The sequence below is a fragment of the Oculina patagonica genome, chromosome 5 (genome assembly GCF_052425735.1).
Source record: "Oculina patagonica isolate OP01 chromosome 5, crgOcupat, whole genome shotgun sequence".
NCBI classification, from domain to species: domain Eukaryota; kingdom Metazoa; phylum Cnidaria; class Anthozoa; order Scleractinia; family Oculinidae; genus Oculina; species Oculina patagonica.
Window position 1 is genome coordinate 25,502,297 of NC_135762.1, and position 10,000 is coordinate 25,512,296.

Genomic DNA, 10,000 nt, shown 5'->3' on the forward strand with positions numbered 1-10,000 from the left:
CTCCTTCGGGAAACAGCTGAAATTAACTGAAACCTTCTGAAATTCCTTGAAATATGTTGACGAAAACACAGCGAACAGGAAAAATGTCAGCCACTCCCCGAAGTTACTCGTGACATGTTCAGGATAGTAATCATCAGTGGCATTGTACACGCGCTAAGGAGTTTTGGCAAGTGGGTTGCCATCGTGTGAAAGATGATCATTTGTCCACACTTTTAAAACCACGTGAGCAATACCGCTCGCCGTCAAGACGCAAGTTATCAGGAGTCGAATGACCCACATTCTGCATGAGTTAATTGACAGTTTAGTAAGCTGATACGTGATGGCGGTTTCCAGAAAGCAGTATACCATTCCTCCAAGACCAAGGATCAAACTTCCGGTGAAATGCACGATCCCCAATGCCCCATGCTCCTAATCATTGGAGAGAAGTGAGATAAGGGTCAATTTGAATGCTAGCTTACGAAAGTTAACTCAAGTACATCATAAACATCAAAGAAGCGGCCCACGAGTTCAATCTTTAGCGTTTAGAATCGCTTTTCCTTCACCTGGTCGTTTTGTTCAATTCCGTTTTAGCGGCTTTTTGTAGAGCATAAAACATTCGTTTATAACAGGGGGGGGGGGGGGGGGGGGAAGAAAGTCGGCACTTTTCTTTGAATACATAGCAGTGCCTGGAAACGGCGCGAGTCTATGTCAATCAAGCCGTTGCTAAGAAAGACATCAAACCAAGGTTTTGTTTTCTCGGAAAGATTTAAATATCAATGACTGCGTGCGTGTGAAATGCGAATAGTCGCGGTGTTTGCGTTTGATGTTCTACGCCTAATGTCTCACGTCACTGAGAATGTTTTGGCGGCGTGGAGTAACAACCGAAAAATTTGTCACGGTTGAAATTTAACAACCAAAAAATGGGAAATAATTTCAGAACCATTGGAGTAATTTAATTAGTATAATTCACAAGCCTTCTTTTGCCAGACTGGTCACCGTTATTACTGTTCACGGTTGTTTTGATATCCGGAAGACTTCAAAGGAGCAATCGATCAAAATGCAAATAGCTATTGTGTTTTGTGCACGATCAAGACCAAATCATGCGAATTAAACAATGAATTTTGTCAAGCTATTCACTACACCCTTAGCAACCATTCGATAACTACTGCGCAGTCTCGGTTGCCCGGCACCGCTATGATCACTTTTTGAGTCGTGTAACAAAGGAAGTTTCTCCCCCCCCCCCCCCCCCTGGTTTATAATGACGTTTCTCTGATAAATTTAATTTCCTCTGCGTTTGCGGAAAATAGTCCGCTTATCAGATCTAGTCTGTTCAGAAAAGAACGCGCGCGAGAGAAAACAGCGAGTTCGTAGCACGAGGTGAGCCGAGGTAGTAGCGCAGTGAGCACGGGAGGAAACTTTATTGGATTTCCAAACAAAATTATCTAATACTCTTCAGTTCTGTTCTTGTATTTTTGCGCAAATGTTTTCGTAATTATTCTATCCCTAAAACGGCTTGTACTTGACCGTTACGCTTTTGTTTGTAATCAGTTGCAGAAAAACAAAAGAATTTTGACAGATAATTGCAAAATGAATACCTATGTACGTAGTCTCCCTTTAAATGTACGCGCGCTTTCGTAGGCGTAACTTATATATTACCATATATTATGAACAGAGTTTGCACAATGCAAAATGCATTTTCGACTTTTTAAGTGTTTCCTTCGGTTTATTATCCTTGTTTTATAGTTATCTTTTACTATGCGAATCCGAAATCAAAAGGTGAACACCTCGACCTTGATTTCGACAGCGACAAATATACACCCAGATATATTTGGCCCGGCGTATAGGGCAAATATACAGTGTACACTCTCTTTTGTAAGAACGTCTAATTTTTGGCCCAGGCTGAAAGTTCTTAACCTTTGTCAAATTTATGAGCCTTAAATGTTCTCAACATATTCTTATTCTGTAAATTTTAAGCACAGAGTGGAATTGCAGTAAATTCATTCACGTCACCAATGAGTGATGACAATGTTGATTACAGGTCAGGATTTGAATAAAGATTTATTCATTTCGGCATATATTTGTCACTCACAACAGATAGAAAAAAAAATTCGCTCCGGCTTAACCAAATTTTAGCCTTGGTCACGTTCTTCGACGCTCTTATAAAAAACGTTCTTATAAAAAAGGAGTGTACAACTGATAATGTGGCTTATTCAAGAGCGACGCAAATTCCGAAAAGAAAACATTTATGCAAAAGGCGACCAACATACGATATATAGCCCTAGGATACTGGACTAAAACTACTTTAAAATGGTTTTGCTGATTGGCTGTTTCATGTCCGACACAAATTACCGAAAAAATATTTATGCAAACATAAGTTACCCTCAAGACGAATAATTAAGATAGAGATACACGAGAGTAAAAACTTCAGTGAAGGTGGATTTCTAGTGGCGCGTATATCTTTTTTATGTACGTTAATTCACGTGGGCAGAAAAAAATTTAGAGACAACGTATGAACGACTTGCGTCAACGTTTACTATACGCAAGTCGTTTATACATTGTCTCTAAATTTTTTCGCGCACGTAAATTAACGTACATAAAAAAGATATACGCGCCTGACTAGAAATCCACCTTTTTTCACGATCGTAAACGCGCGTAAACAATTACGCGTCACTAGAAATCCACCATAATACAGCGCTAGTATATGTCCGAAAATACAAATTATGTTCTCAATACAGCTAGGGTGATTGGTTATCTGATCTTGTATTATAAATTCGCGTTTGGTAGTTGCGGTTGAGTAGATATATTGAACACTCGAGCGAGTGTTTCATCGCACTGATTTCAAACACCACCAACTTCGTGAAAAATACTTCCATGCCGCATTTTCAACTCTCTTCTCGGTGTTTTTAAATGTGATGTATATAACACTTCTTCTCTAAATTAATATATTACGTGCAGTTATGCCTGTTTTTCTCTGTATATCAATTGAATCAATATCAAACAATATTATGATACATTTTTGCGAACATGTTGTAATTCCAATTTTACGTGATTTACACAAAATAACAAAAAGCTCAACACTTGTTCTAATCGCAAAAATTGACACTGCAAAACACATAAAATATCGTTAATGCGCAATAGTTGAATCCCTTGCCAAACAAGAACTATGTTCACCGATCGAGAGGTGATGGATGTTAAGCTCGGCTCGACTTATCATTCGAGCGCCGCGCAAGTTTAATGACAAAATAACAGTCGAACACTTCAATTTACCCCAATTTCTCGAACCAAATTCTCGTTTTCCTTGGAGATTCGAAACAACCCCCAACAGAAGTCAAACGCAGGGCCTTTCAGCTTGCGTTGGATACCCCCTTAAGACTCTTATAACAATTTTGGCCGGTTCAAATTCGATTTGAGTAAAGCTAAGGCAGTGATGAGGTTAATAAAGAACGGCGCGAAATTAAGGGGCCGAAACTTTGATCCCACACGGCGTAACAATCACAAAAAATTTCTGGACACATTCTTCAAGAAAATCACTGTTGTCCATTCTTACCTCTCCGCTTGGAAAGCGGAAATTTCCAGCGATGGTAACACCTATCATAGATCCGATTCCAAACGTAAGAGAGGCAATCCTTAAACGAGAGATTAGTCCAGTCTGGCTACTTTCCTTGGCACCACGGGTGGCCATTTCAACTTGCAGAAAGCGAAGGAACACGGTGATGAGTCCAACAAACGCGATTGTATCAAGGAATTGGTTAAAGATGGAACCCTGTGGTTGAAAAGCGGCCGTTTTGCTGACACTTGGAAGAACCGGTTCAACATCATGCTCAAGACATGCGATTAGGTACGATACAATCATGGCAAAGACCAACAGAATTGACAAAGAAAGTGGAAGAAATCCAAGGCCTCGGGTGATGGTAGCCATTTCGTTTGTCACTCGTCTCACTTTTTCCGGTTTAAAGAAAAAGTCTAAAATTTCATTAAATCACTTCAAAATACCCTGAAACTCATTTGCATTTTATCGAATAACAATAGTTTCTATTGTTTTCTGCCTCGTTCTTCAAAGGGTTCCGACTCGGTGAACCTCCTTTAAGTACTTGAGTAAAAATATTCATACCGATTTGACCTTGAAAACAAAAACGATATTACCATAGTAGCACTGAAAATATTGTTTTACCACGAGACCCATCGTATCTATTGTCTCAGCTGTTTACATGATGACACCTGTTAAATAAACAACCTTATTCTGTCAACAGCTGTGACTACACACGTAAGATCTCTTTTTTAATAAGAACACCTTAACACTCCAAGGACCACACGAAAGTACCCCAGTTACAGTACAGTTGCCACTAGACAAAGTTTTTGATCAATTTTTGACAGCCTTGTGACAACGCTCTGATGCTTTTTGTTCAAACTTGCCGATTAAAGTGCAAGAAATTTGAGAGTAGTTCCTAATTTGCCTTTTTGCTTGGGGCAATTATGTATTCCTCCCCTTCACTCCTTGCATTTTGATTAGCCAATTGAAACAGAAGCCTTGACACAAAGTTGCCAAAAAATACTGACTTAAAAGCTTTGTCAAGTGTTGACAGATGTACGGCGAATAGCACTGTGTAACGAGCTTAGGAAAATATATCTTAAAGGTACTATGTGACGGATTTTACAAGATTTTTGAAGAGCCAAAATTTTTATTGTGTCACAGGAATTAAACCTTAAAATAATAATCCGTTTTTATTCAAAATTGCTAAATTAGAGCACTAAAACTGTTAAAGACCATCGTTGGCTGTGGATGGCTCGGATGAAAACAGATTGCAACTTGAAAATTGAAAAAGTTAGGCAAACGTCTTCAAGTTGTTTCCGCGCATCATCAAAGAATCAATATTTTAATTATAGCCGTAGCTTGATTTCTGTCCACAAATTTAAGTTATATCTAGCCTTCCCTGGATGTTCAAAGATAACGTTTTTCGTGACTTAAGTTGCCTATCATTAATTTCAGAACAGTTTAGACCAAAAATCTGCTAACTCCCCGTGAGATAGCTCGTTTAAAAAGCACAACCGAAAACTGAGCAATTTGCATGACACACCAGTTTCGTGCAAACTTCTTATGGCACTATCTGTTACTCGGAAACAGAATACTAAATAGACATCACAGGCGAGTGGGTGGAAAAACGAACCAGCGAGTGCATGGAGCGAACAGTTTTCCGAAAGCAGAGCGATTGTAACAAACACCCCTAAATAGTTTTAAACTGAATTGCGCCTTTGGTACTTGCGTACACTTGCGATTCATTTGGATTACATATAAAGAGAAGCATATCACTTTAGGTGATATGCTTTTTTTTGATATAAACAAAAAGTAGAATTAATAAGCTAGAGCTTGAAACTTGACTAAACGGAATACAACAATTGAACAAGAAACGAAAGAATAAAAGAAAAACGATTACTTATAAGTTCGGTACGGAAGTCCGGGAAGACAAGAACTTATTTCTAAACCAAAGCATACAAAACTCTACACGGATCGATTTAATTCAATAGCACTAATGATGATACGAAATTAACTATTACATAATGCGACACCGAGAAACTAACTTGCACAAAAATACATAAATAATGAACTACGCTAAGCCCGGGCCAAACGAGGATGAGAGTTGACGAGAGTTGACTCTCATGAGAGTTTACGTCGACTCACATCGACTATCATCGACTCGGGCCAAACGCGAGAAAACTCTCATTGACTCTCATGAATAATTTGAACACATTCAAAGTCGATGAGAGCGCACGAGAGTCAATGAGAGCGCATGAGAGTCGCTGAGAGTGCATGAGAATTCCATGCCAAACGAGAGTGAGAGTTTGAACTCTCATCAACTCTCATCCTCGTTTGGTCCGGGCTTTAAAAATCAAAGTCTCTTCGAGATATCGACGTTTTTGCATGAAGTACGAGTCGAAGGTTTATCCTGTGCATTGTTCTTCGAACTTATCATTACAGTTTCTTTGTAGTTTAGTTTAACAATTTCCTATCTTCGCGGAGGAAATGCAGCCATATAATTTTGTCAAAAATGGCTCGTCCGTGCCGGGTATTTATACACATATTCCTTAACATTACACAAATAAACAGTGCAAATTTCACCGAGATCTGACAATTCTATACTTTAAAATTGCAAAATTTAAAAATTTAAAATTTTCGTCGCGTGGCCCTCTCGCGCCTTTCGCGTTTCTCCCATTCGCGCGCTAGAAAATAACGACGCCTGCCACGCAGGCTCCCGGGGGGGGGGTGTACTCCCTATAACGGCCTATACGGGGAGGCTCCGCCCGAAAGGGGTACCTTTTTCAGGCTTCAGGTATATAAAAGGGTAGGTATTTCACGAGTTTAAGTATATGAAAGGGTATGGAAATCTGTCATTTGGCTATTTATAAGGGCCTTTAATTAAAATATTTCGAACAGACGCAATTTATGGCTGTATTATTTTAATTTATTAAGCGTTACATAATCAAAGTCTCTTCGAGATGTCGACGTTTTTGCATGAAGTATGAGTCGAAGGTTTATCCTGTGCATTGTTCTTCGAACTTATCATTACAGTTTCTTTGTAGTTTAGTTTAACAATTTCCTATCTTCGCGGAGGAAAGGCAGCCATATAATTTTGTCAAAAATGGCTCGTCCGCGCCGGGTATTTATACACATATTCCTTAACATTACACAAATAAACAGTGCAAGTTTCACCGAGATCTGACAATTCTATACTTTAAAATTGCAAGGACCTTTCGAGCCAGTCGATTACGGCAGCGAAATTAGCAAATGAAACAGCAAAATATGCTTAAAAAATATACATTTTGTTTTTGCGACGCATATTTGAATTGTTATAGCCGGGTAGACCGCTGTTCAATGTGTTCAAGGCCGTATCGTTACGATTGCTCCACGAAAAAGCACGAAAAAAAATACGGATATTTCCGACTACTGTCGGAGAAAACATTGCGCATATAATTGGGCGTAAACAAATCGTTACACTCAAGCTGCGTTTTGTCTAGGCTCTGCGAGGGTCGGATATCAAGACCCAGGATTAAACAAAAGCCATATATACAGTGAATGCTTTCGAATTATATTTGAAGATGAAATACGAAAAATTTTGCTGTCTTTGACTGAAATTCCACTCGAACTGCGTAGATACGATCGCATGTTGTAAAGCCGATTCATGCAACATTGCTGTCATTCCCTGTCACGCGAGGTCACGTCCCTAACGACCTAGGCTGATGACGAAATAGAGTTGCGCTTGCATGTAGCGACCAAATTTGGCCTAATTTTTAACCGCTCCTAAGCTAAAAGAAGCCCCCATCTCTTGCATTTTTTTAACTTCAATAATATCTTTGAAAAGAGCGAGTTTTTTTGTATTTTTATTTTTGACGTTTTAATTTTTAAACGATAGTTAGTTTTATTTATTGTTTTTAGTTCGCAATCATTTGTCGACGCTTTTTATAGATCGCCTTTCAGACACAGTGTTGGGATAAGAAAGCTGACATCACTTTTAAAATTTTATATAACGTTTGTAAATTGACAAATCACGTTTTTTTCACGAGATCGCAAGTGATCACCCACAGCGGAAAGTAATCCCTTGAGAAATTAAAACAGTCCCTTGATAAATTAAAAAAGTCCCTTGAGAGTTTACAAATATGGTTCCAAATTTTGTTCACATAACCCCTATTCTACTTTTTGCTTGTAAACAAGCGTCGAAAAAATGACAAGAAAACGTCTTTTTAAGTCCACGCCAGTCTCTTAGGTATATCAAAGGGGACCTTTTTCAGTTAAAGGTATATGAAAGGGACAGTCAAAAATGTATATAAAAGGGTAAGGGTTAGAACTTGGGGCGGAGCCTCCCCGTATAAAACTTGAGTACCCCCCCCCCCCGGGCGCAGGCTACGCAGGCTAGCGTACGAGCCCACAAAAAAGCACAAAAAAAGTCCGACTACTGTCGGAGAAAACTGGCTCAAAAATGGCTTGTCCGCGCCGGGTATTTATACACATATTCCTTAACATTACACAAATAAACAGTCAATTTCACCGAGATCTGACAATTCTATACTTTAAAATTCAAGGACCTTCGAGCCAGTCGATTACGGCAGCGAAATAGAAATGAAACAGAAAATATAATGCAGCGTAAACACGCCCAAGCTGCGTTTTGTCTAGCTCTCGAGGCGGAACAAGACCCAGGATTAAACAAAAGCCATATATACAGTGAATGCTTTCGAATATATTGAAGATGAAATAAAAATTTTCGATATCCACTCGAACCGTAGATGATCGCATGTTGTAAAGCCGATTCATGCAACATTGCTGTCATTCCCTGTCAACGCGAGGTCACGTCCCTAACGACCTAGGCTGATGACGAAATAGAGTTGCGCTTGCAGTAGCGACCAATTTGGCCTAATTTTTAACCGCTCCTAAGCTAAAAGAAGCCCCCATCTCTTGCATTTGTTTTAACTTCAATAATATCTTTGAAAAGAGCGAGTTTTTCGGTATGGTTTTTTTTACGTTTGTAATTTTTAAACGATGTAAGTGTAGTGATTATTTATTCGTGTTTTAGTTACGCAATCATTGTTTGTGCGACGCTTTTTATAGATCGCCTTTCAGACACACGTGGTTGAGATAAGAAAGCTGACATTCACTTTAAATTTTATACGTTTGTAAAGTGACAAGTCACGTTTACGAGATCGCAAGTGATCACCCACAGCGGAAAGTAATCCCTTGAGAAATTAAAACAGTCCCTTGAGAAATTAAAAAAGTCCCTTGAGAGTTTACAAATATTGGTTCCAAATTTTGTTCACTAACCCCTTTCTACGTTTTTAGTTGTAAACAAGCAAAAACGTCGAAAAAACTGAACAAAAAACTGATGAGAATTATAACGAAATACAGGGCAAGAATTGAATAACTACTTGGGGTGGAGGGAAAATAAATTAAACAGTATTCCGATTCCGCTTATAACTCCGTCGCTAATGACGACTCCGACAATGTAGTTTACACTGGATAACAGACGGAGTCATAAGTGGAATAGAAATTCTGCTTAATTTATTTCCCTTCCATCCCAAGTACAGTGTTGATTTAATCTATCCAACCTAGCCCTAATAATCCAACATTGCTTCAAGGGGAGAGGGTAGAAAACATTGAATAATGGTTTCTTTCTTGTTTAGACTTTGTCACTGGGCGATTCAAGGACTTTCGAACGGCAATAGAGAAAGTTCATACCCAAAGCAACCCTGGGCGGAGGGTACTCAAAAAAGTTTTATACTGGGAGGCTCGGCCCCGAGGTCTAACCCCTCACCTTTTATATACCATTTTGACAGAAAAGGGACCCCTTCCTATACCTTTTATTGAAAAAAGTAACCCCTTTCATATACCTACACGACACCATATATACTTAAAACAGAACGTTTTCTTGACATTTTTATGTAGCGCTTAATAAATTAAGACGATATAGCCGTAAGTTGCGTCTGTTCGAAATATTTAATTTAAAGGCCTTTTTAAATATCTTAGTGACAGAATTTCCTACCCTTTCATATACCTAAACTTGTGAAATCTCTACCCTTTTATATACCTGAAACCTGAAAAGGTACCCCTTTCGAGCGGAGCCTCTCCTGACTCGTCCCCAGTCGTATTTTGAGTCCGTCTTGAGTCGACTGCTTGTAATTTTCGCATAAGAGACGACTGGGGACGAGTCAGTTTCTGCGCGGTCATTTTGGAAACGTTTTCGTAAAGCCGTCGGAAATCTTTGTAGTTTTTGCTGTAATCACAAAGTAAGATTTCTGCATAAGGTTACTTGATAATGGTTGGTTTAATGTTAAGTTACTTTAAAATGGCTAAAGAAAGAATTTTGATTACTGCAATAAACTGATAAATCTCTGCTACATGTCGCTGCCACATTATCTTCGTATGTCAGCACCTTTGGAGTATCAAGGGTATACAAAATAGACCTTATCACGGTTTTGGACGCCATCTTGACGGGCAGGCAACGCCCTCGGAAATTGCAGTGTTTATGGGAATCCGATG

At 39.0% G+C, this 10,000-nt stretch overlaps 2 protein-coding genes across 2 annotated transcripts in view; both read right to left on the reverse strand.

The window, feature by feature from the left end:
* Positions 1-3,920, reverse strand: part of LOC144654808 (DNA damage-regulated autophagy modulator protein 2-like) — a 5,582-nt gene extending 1,662 nt beyond the window's left edge. Inside the window, exons 1-2 of the mRNA XM_078515029.1 lie at positions 3,527-3,920; positions 1-408 (exon numbers count right to left, since the gene is read on the reverse strand). The exon at positions 1-408 is cut by the window's left edge and continues 1,662 nt beyond it. Coding sequence (XP_078371155.1) covers positions 154-408; positions 3,527-3,898 — 627 coding nt within the window. The 5' untranslated portion in view covers positions 3,899-3,920 and the 3' untranslated portion in view covers positions 1-153. The remainder of the gene's footprint in view (positions 409-3,526) is intronic.
* LOC144653540 (dual 3',5'-cyclic-AMP and -GMP phosphodiesterase 11-like) overlaps positions 1-10,000 on the reverse strand; it is a 260,413-nt gene that overhangs the window by 95,947 nt on the left and 154,466 nt on the right. The window lies entirely within an intron of this gene.